We start from the raw sequence: 12,014 nt of genomic DNA on the forward strand, positions 1-12,014 counted from the left end.
GAATATTAAAGCCAGATGTTTTTCTTTTAAGTGTTGCATTTTTGTTGAGCAGAGGAGAGAGTATTTATTTCCACTTCTAGAACAACCTGTACTGTTGATGTTCACTGATTTACTACATTTAAAACTGTCTCCATTTTTTAAATAATGATCCAGCAACCTTTCCCTTGTCAAAGAGGCTTTGTTTGGTTGTGGGTTTTTTTTGCTTTGGGGTTTGTTTTTTCTACTTTGCTTTTTTTTAATCTAGGTTTTTTTGTTGCCCACCCCCAACCCCCTTCCATCAAATGGCATATTTGATGAAAGGAACATTGGAAATTCATTAACAATGGATGGATTAAATGTTTGCTGGCATCAGGAAGCATTTAGGTTTCTCTGAATCAAGTTGTACCTAGGCAGAAGTCCAAGGAACCTCTCTGCCAAAATAGCAGTTTAAAGTAGATGTGCACCCAAGGCATTCTTTTTAGGACTATTTATTTGAAGGTGTGACATTCAGAAGTAAATTTCCACAATGTTAATGGTGGGTGAAGGCTGGGTAACTACTGAGAAATATTTTTGGTTTTGGTTCTTAATTAAAGTATGGCAGCTGACTGTATTTCTGAATTTCAGTGATGTTGACATTTAAACTGTATGTAAGGCAGTTTTCCTGTCAAGGCTGCTCTAGAACTCTCCTGGACACTTTCAGGTACTGTGGTTACTACATCGATCACCAAACAGTGTTCCACATTACAAGTTCTGCTGTCAGTGTGGAGCTGCGGTGCAGTTCGAAGGTCTCTGAGAAGCCCCTGCTGGTGGAGTACAGCAGCTATGACATTGGCCAGCGTAAGATGGATTTTATCTCTTTCAACCCTTCTTTGCATTTCAGACCTGTGAAGCAGCATTTTTTGGGTCCAGTAGGACTTAATTAAGTTTATGCAGGAAATTACCTGTTGGGTTTCAGTTCATTTTCTTTTCTAATCTCACTAAGTCAGATGACTAGCAAACAAAGAACCTTTTCTAGGCTGTGCATCTAAGGTTTGTGGGCATGTGCTCTGCTTTCCTGCATGCACACTGTTCTCTTCTGTACAGTCCTCAAAGCTTCCTGCGGGGCTATAACCATGGTGCAGTCAGTTAAGTCTGCTGTTCCTGTTTGTTTTAATCCTCAGCATTTTGTCTGCAATGTTTCTATTGCTATAAGGCTTACAGATAATGAAAAGAGTACCAAATAACCACCTGCTTATTTCAGTGTTTCCATGTATTTATATATAGTGTGTGCAAATCTGAAATCTGAGCTGAAGAAATAGTTCAAAATATTAATAAACTCTGAGACCCTGAGTTTTTTTTTTCCAGTCCTGAAACATACAACTTGTTTACTGGTACTTTTTCACCTGTGTTAGTCTTTATATATTCTTTTTAAGGTAGTAGAGAAGCAGTAGCTTCTAGACATAGTTACTTGTCACATTAGAGATACTTTATTCAGTGTATATATGTAGAGTATGTAAAAAGAGGAGAAATTTGATTATTTGTTTATAAGGCAGAATTATGTAGTTCATACACCACCTCAATGCAGGTTATTTACCAAAGTTGCAAAGTACTGCAAATTTTTGTTATTGGAAGTGAGATTATTCTTTAAAATAAAGATGGCCTTCTAAGCAGTCTTGTGTTTTGCCATAAAACACTGGCTTATTTGTTACAGCCCTAGAGAGCCTGTGGTACATATTCCAGGAACAGCTGAATTGGAAATTTAGAGACATTTTTTCCTCTTCTTTAATTCCCATTTGAATTCAATTTAAGTGCTGGCAATGTATACAGACTATTAAATTTAGATCAATGTTATCGTTCCTTGGAGCAGCTTAGTGACTGTGAATTGAAACAAGCTGGCAATATTTGTGAAAAGGAAATTTTGAGGTTTGGTTGCTTGGTTTTGTTGTAAATAGAGACAAGCCAATCCGAATTAATAATTAATAACTAAATTTATTTGTGATCGCGTAATAATTTATAGTTCTAATTCGCCCCTACCACAGCTTGGTCGGGATTCGCCCACAGTCTACAGAGCAGCTCTGGGTGGAAACTGTCAGAGTCAGCGCCTCCTTCGAGTTTGTGCACCATTGCATTTCAGCAGAGGGTTTTTATATGTTTTATTTTGCCCTTGGCAATAAGCTACTTCATATTCATGCAGTCCTCTCTCATGGAGGAGACGCCGCCACTGATGTCTTCCTGGCAGCTGCTCATCTACTCACGGATATTGTCCAGAAGGGGACAATAGTTGCTTATCTCTGGGACTTCATCTCTTTGTCTCTGCTCCTGGGGTTGGGTCTGGGTCTCAGCTTTGGCACCATCTGTCTGGGTTTAGCTTGGGTGTGACTTGATGGCCCGCTTGTTATTGCTGCTAGGGCTTTTTGAATGTTAATTAGGTGCCCGGCAACTTAATCTGCGAATTCCCTTCGCCCTGGTTTTTCCAGCAACTCTAAAACATTTTATGGCTACAGTGTATAACATTTATAACTACAGTTTATTACATGCACCCCCAACTGCACGAATTACATATATAACAGGTTTTTTGTTGTTTTGTTTTTTGTTTTTTTCCTTTTTAACCTCCAGCATGTCCACCTGGACATTTCAAGTGTTCTACCGGCTTATGCATCCAGCAGATGCAGCGCTGTGATGGCATAAACAACTGCTTTGATGAAAGTGATGAACTTTCTTGTGGTTTGTATTCACTTATTAGAGATCTTGACTGGAAAACACAGTGAATATATTCTCTAGAAGGCAGCTGAAACAAGGTGAAATTTTTTAATGGGAATAACAAAAGATATTTTCAGCTTCCTTTGTACATCTGGGTACAGACTATGTCAGTCTCTGGAATGCTTAATTCTTAGTTAATTGGCAAGGGACAAAACCAAGAATAAAGAAGGTATGGCACTGGAGATCATGAGGAAGAAATTTAGATGCGCAATAATATCTGTAGTAGGATATATTTAAGTATGTGATAAAAGCTGGCAATTATTAATGAAGTTCTGTCCCATTTTGACTTGAGTTATTTTGGTTTTGTGGGGAAATGACAAAGGAGGGATTCATAGAGTAGATGAGAGGGATACTAAGCATCTCCACCTGGGGTGCTCACTGAACTCCTTTGTGCTCTATTTTCTCCATGCCTAACGTGACACTGATGCCCATCCTTGTATTGGAATGTATTGCCTTGTATTGCCCGTCCTTGAAGGAATGAATGTTGTATCCAGACATAATCAGAAAGGGATGTGTTAGCATTTAAACGAATGTTTCTGTACCTGATTTGGCTTATATTTTTAAAGTTGTCCCTGAGTGGAACTGTAACTCCAGCTTTGCAATACAGGGCAACTTGCTTGCCTGCAACGGAGTAAGTGATTGTGAGAACGGAAAAGATGAGCAGAACTGCACCCACAGTAAGTCTGCTCTCCTGAATAACTTTTCTCCTCTCTTTTGTCATGTGTTTATTCCTGACTTGAATTCTGGATGCTGCATTCAAAAGGTTAAGAGGCACTGTCAAATCTCGCTTAGGCTATATAACTGAGTTCAATTCTTCTGATACACTCATAAACAAGCCTGTCTTGGTTTGAAAAGACAGGAGTCTGTGAAGGAAGGCAAGAGCCTCCCGTGAAATGGAAAAGGTAAACCCCCTCCCTCTGAATTACCACCATTTCAAAATAAAAAGGCTCTCAGGCAAAGATATGGGAATGGGAATAACAGTTCTTTACTAGGAAAAAACAAAAATTTAAAAAAATGTAATTAGTACAAACAAAACTACTGATAGAGTCAGAACCCTGACACCCTGAGGAGTCAGGGTGTTGGTGATAGTCCAGTTAAATGGTGGGTGCTCCTCCTGGAATGGCAGATGAAATGCTGCTGAAGCGATGATCCCATAGAAGGGTGTAGTTTTCTCTGAAGGTCTGGTGATAGAGTCGATGGGCCTGGTCTTCCTCTGGGAATCCAGTGGAGAAGCAGCTGCTCCTTTGGGAATCCAGCAAAGAGGCTGCTCTGATGTCTAAAAAATGCTGATTTTATGCAGGTAGGGATGCTTGGCTCCTCCCTCTAGGTGGAGCATCTCACAACGGGATGATGTAACTTTCTCAGTCATGCAGTGAACCATTCAATGGCCCATTAACAGAAGATAGCTACCCGGAGGGAGACATTGTTCTTGGAAGAGATAAGAAAACTGCCCCACCTCTGACAGATGGCAAATAGAATATATGCTTATCTTACAAGCCAGGACAAAGCAGTTACAGATTTTAAACTATTTCTTTTTAATAACCTCATGAACATCTGTTTCTGCAAAATACTGGCAGAAGAATTAAGTACATCAGGTGCATGATGGGGATCTAGGGATTTAAAGCTGAATCTGAGATTTTATCTCTTTACAGCATAATCTGTGCAAATTAATTCCTAGACCCGTTTTACCATCTGTACAATAACTATTAAAATGATGGTTTCTCTGTTGTAGTTTTCAGGGTTATAAGGTTAGCAGAAGCCGTAAATTTAGCATTAGGCAAATGAAAGTTTTGAATCAGAACTTTCTTGAACTTTTTAGATTAAATGGATGCTGTGACATATGAATGGGACTTATGAAAGGGAGCACAACTGAAAAGTGCTGCAAGTGACTTTTTTTAAAGAAAACATTTTTGACCCCTCTGACAAGACAGTCTGTGTAAAAGATTACAGGATACTTCTGTGCATTGACAAGAAAAATGGATTGGGTTTGAGTGCATTTTTTGCAAGCCACAGGGAAACAGGAAAATGCTGAGTTTTGGGGGTTGCTGTTCTACTGGATACAGTTAATAAGGCTGTTTTCACTGCAATCTTTCATTTCACATTTAATACTGAAATACAGAGGAGAGGTCTTTTCCAGAGTACTGGATGTTTTCTCTTGCTATCCTTACTCTCTACATCTAATTTTCACTATTATATCTGTGTTAGTGCTGTGGGAAAGGATGGGAAGAAATCTTTGTTGGGACTTGGCCAGGTAAATGCACACCCAAGAACAGATGCAGTTCTATTTGAATAGTTCATTCTGTTTAGAGGTTAAGCCATTCCCACCAAAGTGCTTTTTTTGTCATATTACTTCCTATCTATTAATACATGTACATCTATCTGTTCAGACATGTCTTCATGTGCTAAGCTGAGCCAATGTTTTGGGTTTTTTTTCCTCACAACTATTTCAGGTATTCCCTGTACCAACCGCACATTCAAGTGCAGGAATAACATTTGCATTAGGAAACAATATGCAAGGTGTGATGGGACTGTGGACTGTGTTGATGGAAGTGATGAAAGCAGCTGCAGTAAGTTCCTCTCAAATATTCATCTTTCTGAACTTTGAACTTTTTGCACAATAAAGACCTTTATTTCTTCCTGTTTTGGAGTGGGTACAAGTCGGGCTGCAGGTACTGAATTTTTATTGAATTCTCCCTGTGATAGTTGGGTAATGATCAGCTATCAATTTACCTCAGATCTGGTTGCAGAACTTGCCAAGTTCCTGTGGGAGGGTGGGCTTACAGTTATGGGGAGCCTTAGAAAGCTGTACTGCGTATTGCAGCTGTGCTGAGGATTAGGGCAGCAAGGTTAATTACAGAGTGAACTTGGTTAGCTGGGGAGGCAGCAACTTTGTTGTCTGCAGCAATGTCAGGCACTTCACTGAAGTCAGACCATATTTGGACTTCAGGAGTGATATAGCTGCAATGAGAAAAACACCATGAACTTTTCACTTCTCTGACTCTTCTAGATGGTGAAGACCCCCAGTACTTCATAGTACCAAGTTGGGGTCTAGCCTTAAATCTTCCTAAAGTAATCTCTGTACAACCTTTTCAGTTTGTTTTGATGTAAAGCAAATAGATGATTGTCACTGCAGTAGAAATAAAAGTGAGGTTAGGATTAGTTGCTTAAACTCAACAGTCTCAAGTATAGTACATAACATGGATGTGTTGGAACAAGTCCAAAGGACGTTCAGGAAGATATCTGCAGGCTGGAGTACCTCTCCTGTGAAGACAGGCTGAGACAGCTGGGGTTGTTTAGCCTCGAGAAGAGACAGCTTTAGGAAGAAGGCTCTTAGCACCTTCCAGTACCTAAAGGGGCCTACAGGAGAACTGGAGAGGGACTTTTAACAATGGCATGTAATGATAGAACAAGGATGGCTTTATAATAAAAATGGGTAGATTTAAATTAGGTAAAAGGAAGAAATTCTCCACTGTGAGAGTGGTGAGGCCCTGGCAGAGGTTGCCCAGAGAAGCTGTCAATGCCTCATCCCTGGAATTGTTCAAGGCCAGGCTGCATAGAACCCTGAGCAACCTGATTTAATGGGAAGGTGTCCCTGCCCATGGCAGGGGGGGTTGCAACTAGATGATCTTTAAACTCCCTTTCCAAACCAAACCTCTTTAGGATTTTGCCTGGCCCTCAGCTGTCTCTGGCATGCTGCCTGTATGTCTAAACTGTCAGCACTTGCCTTGAATCCAGTAGGATGTCTTAAGAGACTAGCCATATGTCTGTTTTTATTTGGAAACATTAAAGCTGTATTCGACTTTCTGTATGTGTTTAGGAAAGAGTCCAGAAATACTAACACCTATGTGTGGGAGTGTGGGACTAAAACTCCTGAGCAGAAACTTCATGTGCAAGCACTAGGGATGGACAGGAGGATCTATAGAAGCATCTTTCTTCCTTGCTTTTCAAATTAAGAATTCAGATTTTTGTGCTGAGGAGACATGACTACTTCACCTGTTAGTAATATATATTGTCCGTCAGTTATTTCCATACAAAATAATGATTGTACCACCTTGTTTGTCAAATAAATGTCCAATCTCCACATACATTTTTCTTGTATCATTCCCACTGTTTTGGCAAGAAGTAAGTGTTCTGATGACATTGAACTTCTTTGTTCATGGTATCCTTTCAGGTCAGGGTTGGCAGTACCAAAAAGAGATAAGGGTGTGCCTATTTGTATATATTCATTGTGATGCTTATTAAATCAATGGATCCTTTGACATTTCTGACATGAGAAATATTTAGAGGCTAATTTCTGTAGCAGAGCTAGAAAAGGGACTTAGTAAAATTTCCAGACTGGTGCCTTTTTATGGAGTCATCTCTGATTTAATCGATAGAGTAGCCAAAGAGAGAAGTTTTGTGATTATAGCAGGGGAATGAAATAGATTTCAAAATATTTCAAAATGCAATATTCTTTCATGCCATGTGTGGGAAGCCCTCTCATTAAAGGAAAGTACTGGAGATGAGGATTACAACCTGAAATATCTCTTGCAGGCTGTGGCAGTAGCAAGATCAGCAACCTCATCTCTCGGATTGTGGGTGGCTCAAACACTGAGGAAGGTGAATGGCCCTGGCAGGTCAGCCTTCATTTTGTGGGAGCTGCTTACTGTGGAGCATCAGTGATATCAAAAGAATGGCTTGTGTCTGCAGCCCACTGCTTCCAAGGGAGCAAGTAAGCAGTCTTCCCTCTATATCTGTCCCAAACATGGCCAGAATCCACAAGTGCCTTTAGGTTCCAGAGTTTGAACTGCATGGAGGTGCTGTGCTCTGCTTTCCCAGCCCTGCTGTCAGTGGGTGTTTTGAGGTACTTTTTTAAGATAAAACTCTTTGTTTGCTCCCACCCAGGCTGGCTGACCCCAGAGCATGGCGTGCCCACCTGGGCATGCAGATGCAGGGCCATGCCAAGTTTGTGTCTGCAGTGCGGCGGATCATAGTGCACGAGTACTACAACAGCAGGAACTACGACTACGACATTGCGCTGCTGCAGCTGAGCATGCCCTGGCCAGACACCATGGGCCACCTCATCCAGCCCATCTGCCTCCCTCCCTCTTCCCATAAAGTCCGCAGTGGGGACAAGTGCTGGATAACAGGTTGGGGCCAAAAGCAGGAAGCAGGTGAGTTTTATCCCTTTCGTTGAGCTGATTTTGTACCCAGGAGCCTTCACAGCTGGGGGAGTGTGCATGTACCTTCAAATAATCAGGAAACTTGGCTGCTGGTCCCATGGATCTGAATGTCTTCCATATTGTGTTGTTAGTGTAGGGAGCTACACTTACCCCAAAATATCACAGTGTTGTCTTTCCCCTCTGTTCCCCTTGGAGGTGTGTGACACATGGAGTGGTTTCTCTCTTTGGGCTGCTGGTTAGTCATATGTAAAATTAAAATGCTGGTTATTTGAAAGATAAATGTAATGCCTCAAAAAAAAAAACCTACAGGGAGCTGTATTTTTTCCTGTTTCCCTCTATTCCCTTTGTCATCTTCTATAATACAAGTGCCAAATCAATCTTTTCATTTCAAAGTGATTTCATACTTTATTACACACTAGCTTTATCAAATCCTAAAATAAAGTTTCATGATGTAAACCAGTGCTGGCATGTTTGAATATGTGGGTGAGGGCTTTTTGGCTATAACCAGATTTTGAAAGGATCACCTGGTGATGAGATTGGGCCTGCTGTATTGAAAGGAGGGTAAACTTTAGGTTAATTTGATTATTATAAAAATATATATATTATGAAAAAGAGATGTTTCACCAAATTTTACAGACAGAAACAAGCAAATGTGGAAATTGGTTCTTTATGCTGTGAGAATTCGCATTCTGAAACTGACTCATAATCTTAATCTTGAATTTCACTTCTTCAGATATGCTGCCCTCACTGCAAATCTATCATGTGATGATCTAAATATCTTTGTAAAATTCTGTTTCCTTTTTGAAATAAAAAGAGAGCAAATTAAGAAGTCTTGAGATGTTTCAGAAAAAAAAAAAAACTTTTTGGCCAATCCTAGTGATTATGCCATTGTATTTGGTGTGGCTGAAGGACCCAGATCAAATCACACAATTGCCTGATAGTTCGAAGAGGCTTCCTGCTCTGTTGCAGTTAGTTTTTTGGAATCTGGAATAACTCAATGGTCTAAAGTATCTGTGGATATTTTCTGAAGACTTCTTATTTTATATTTCAACAGATGAGTAAAATGCTAAGGTCTGTTGAATCACCCTGCTCTGAATTTGTTTTCCAGACAATGAAGGTTCAGCAGTACTTCAGAAAGCAGAGGTAGAAATTATTGACCAGACACTATGTCATTCCACATACGGGATTATCACGGCCAGGATGTTTTGTGCTGGGCTATCGTCTGGGAAAAGAGATGGGTGTAAAGTATGTACCTCAGCAAACTTTGCAAAGAGCTTATCTGGTCTTTCATTGCTGCATGAGGAGGTATAAAGTTGACTGGCAGACCACTTTGTGGTCAATATGTTTCAGTTCTGAAATAGAGCAATATAAGAATTGTCTGTCAGCAAATCGCTTCTGTGGGTGATTTTAGAGTTCTGCTGCTTTATGTGCATGAATAACATCACTAAATTTCAGTTGCAGGTCAAGAGCCAATCAAATTGCAAGCCCCAATAACAAGTTGAAATCAGGCAATTTTCATCATAATAAGCTCTCAGCTGAAGAGAAAAACTAAGAAACTAGCTTGTGTCTTTTCAAGATTCCTCCCCTCCAACTTGGAACTACAGGACTGTGTGATGAGATGCAGACAATTAGGCATAAATTTGCAAATGTACGATATTTCTGATCTGGAAAAGCTGAAAGAAAAATGTAAAGTGCTGAATTTACTTCTAGTGAATAGTAGTAAAACCCCATGATATGCAGCATCTATCTATATGACACTGAATATTACAGATCTTATATGCCATATTATATTATATTATATTGAACTTACATAAACCATACACATTTACTGCTAAAACAGTAGTACATTTACTGCTGAAATAATAATAAAACCATTTTTTTATTATGGGGATCTGGAATCTTCAAGATATTCTAGCTTTCACTGATCTACATAAAAATGAGTGAGCCTTCAATGGCTGAGGGAGTATAATGCTCCAGCTGTTTTTTAGAGGTTAGTGAGGCCACTGATATTAAGTATCATTTTCAGTAACTGGAAAATTTGTTTGTTTATGGCTGCTCAAGATATAGCCAGGGAAATACATAATTTTGGCTTCATTTTTGTAGAGGCAAATGATTTGTTTCTGTGTCTGGCAGTTGTTAGAGCTAATCAAATTGTGGTATTCCTGTTTTGTGAAAAGTGCTGGTGTTCCACTTTTATCCTAGGAATGAAAGAAAAGACTTGCAAATTTTACTCTCTAAATATGAAGTCTTATTTGTCATAGAAGGAAAAAAAGTCTTCTAAATTCTTAACCTTTTTTGAGTCAATTCATTATAATCCTACTTTGAGGAGTGGGTGGCACCTAAACACCTTGGAAGAGGTCTCTTCCAACCTGCATATCCCAAGAACCTATAAAGTGAAGGCAAAATAGTTTTCTAGCTCTAACAAAATATTTGTCTAGAAAGAAGGCACTTCTCTTGCAAAACATCTGAATTTTGCCAAATGCACCTTTTGCTTTTAGAAGTTGTTTCTTGCACCCAATATTTTCATAAAGTTTAATTTGCCACTGGGTGTCTTTTTCACAGATGCTGTGTGTACAGCAGAGCCTTACAGGGAAGTATCAGCTTGGTTTCCCCAAATGGAAAATTTGCATTTGGTGGCAAATCACCATTTGAAATATATGGTGCAAATACCTAATGCTCTGCCAATGTATTTCTAAAAGAACATCCTGTAAAGGAAGAGTCCTAGTTCCTTTGTCCTGTATTACAGCATTATGAGATCCTGTAATAAATTCTGAAGTCTAGAACAGACTTCATTTTAACTGCTCTAATTACAAAGACATTATGGGCCCCTAAATATTATAAGCTGACTAGTATCTACTAGAGGACAATCCTTAGGCTCTTTTTCCTTCTTAAAAAAAAATCAAGAAAAACCCCAACACAAAACAAGGGATTCTATCTGTTTCCATTCACCTTAAATTTGAAATATGTCATGCAATTATTAAATACTTTATTGTATTTATCTTATTTTATTTTTAAATATTTTTAAAAGCTTACTATTTTTGAGTTTTAGTGTGTAACCTATGAATGTACATACATGTTAAGTAGCAGATTTGGGGTTTAGCTGTAAGTGTGAAGATACGAAAAAAAAGTTAATTTCAAATATAGTCCATGCAAAGTATTATCTTTATTAGCATCTTTAAAGAGTGAGAATTACCTTCTCTCTTGTGAAAAAGCAAACCTTGGTAAAATTGTGCAATGCCATCTACTTGAAAAAAAAAAAATCTATCAATTGTTTGAACTATGTGAATATGAAAATATAACCACTGGAATTACGTAAAATATCTCCTGTGGAATTTTCCCCAGCTTCCATAATTCATACTGTAAACACATATAACTCGATGCATTATTTTTAGGGTGATTCTGGTGGACCACTGTCATGTCAAAGCAATGGAGATGGAAAATGGTTTTTGACTGGCATTGTGAGCTGGGGATATGGATGTGGAAGACCAAATTTCCCAGGTGTCTACACAAGAGTGTCAAATTTTGCACCATGGATACACAAATATGTGCCTTCAGTCTTGTAACTTGAAAGCTGTTTTCTTGAAATGAAACATGTCCTGGTCATCTTCATTAAAATCATATTTGGAGAAACTGTTCAGTTGTGGAATTTCTTTGCAAGTCTCTTGCTGATTCTGGAATTCACATATGGGGGTAATAAATATCAGTGTTTCAAGCTTTGGTGAAAACGGAGGAGGCTGTTCCTTGTGGTGGTTGTTCCACACAGATGTCTGGAGACATGGGGGGAGGTGCAATAATAAACTTAATTTTCAAGGCACCAACTAAGCGCAGGTGCACTCACCTGTCAGGAAGCTGAAGATACAATTGATTGTGTAAACAGAGAGCTTAAGGCTTACTCATCATTTCTTCTGAGATGTCTGCAGCCAATACAGAAGTAGCAGTGAGCTGTTTGCACTCTGGCAAATACTACTTTCCCTGCCTCTTCCACCAATGATAGCTGACAGGGAGAAAGGGAGAGGAGACACTGTAAAAAGTGAACTCGATCCTTTCAAATCCATAGGGCCCTAATTTTTGAAGATCAGAAATTCTGCTGCTATAAGTGATTTGTTGCATGCTTATTCCTTCTGCTTTCATTTT

The 12,014-nt window shown here is 39.2% G+C and overlaps 1 protein-coding gene across 1 annotated transcript in view; it reads left to right on the forward strand.

The window, feature by feature from the left end:
* The window catches only part of TMPRSS7 (transmembrane serine protease 7), a 34,163-nt gene extending 22,696 nt beyond the window's left edge, over positions 1-11,467 (forward strand). Inside the window, exons 11-18 of the mRNA XM_053935069.1 lie at positions 680-816; positions 2,575-2,682; positions 3,285-3,395; positions 5,169-5,285; positions 7,252-7,429; positions 7,603-7,871; positions 8,989-9,125; positions 11,273-11,467. Coding sequence (XP_053791044.1) covers positions 680-816; positions 2,575-2,682; positions 3,285-3,395; positions 5,169-5,285; positions 7,252-7,429; positions 7,603-7,871; positions 8,989-9,125; positions 11,273-11,443 — 1,228 coding nt within the window. The 3' untranslated portion in view covers positions 11,444-11,467. The remainder of the gene's footprint in view (positions 1-679; positions 817-2,574; positions 2,683-3,284; positions 3,396-5,168; positions 5,286-7,251; positions 7,430-7,602; positions 7,872-8,988; positions 9,126-11,272) is intronic.
* Positions 11,468-12,014: the final 547 nt, after the last annotated feature.

This window comes from Vidua chalybeata, chromosome 2 (assembly GCF_026979565.1).
Source record: "Vidua chalybeata isolate OUT-0048 chromosome 2, bVidCha1 merged haplotype, whole genome shotgun sequence".
In the NCBI taxonomy this organism is placed as follows: domain Eukaryota; kingdom Metazoa; phylum Chordata; class Aves; order Passeriformes; family Viduidae; genus Vidua; species Vidua chalybeata.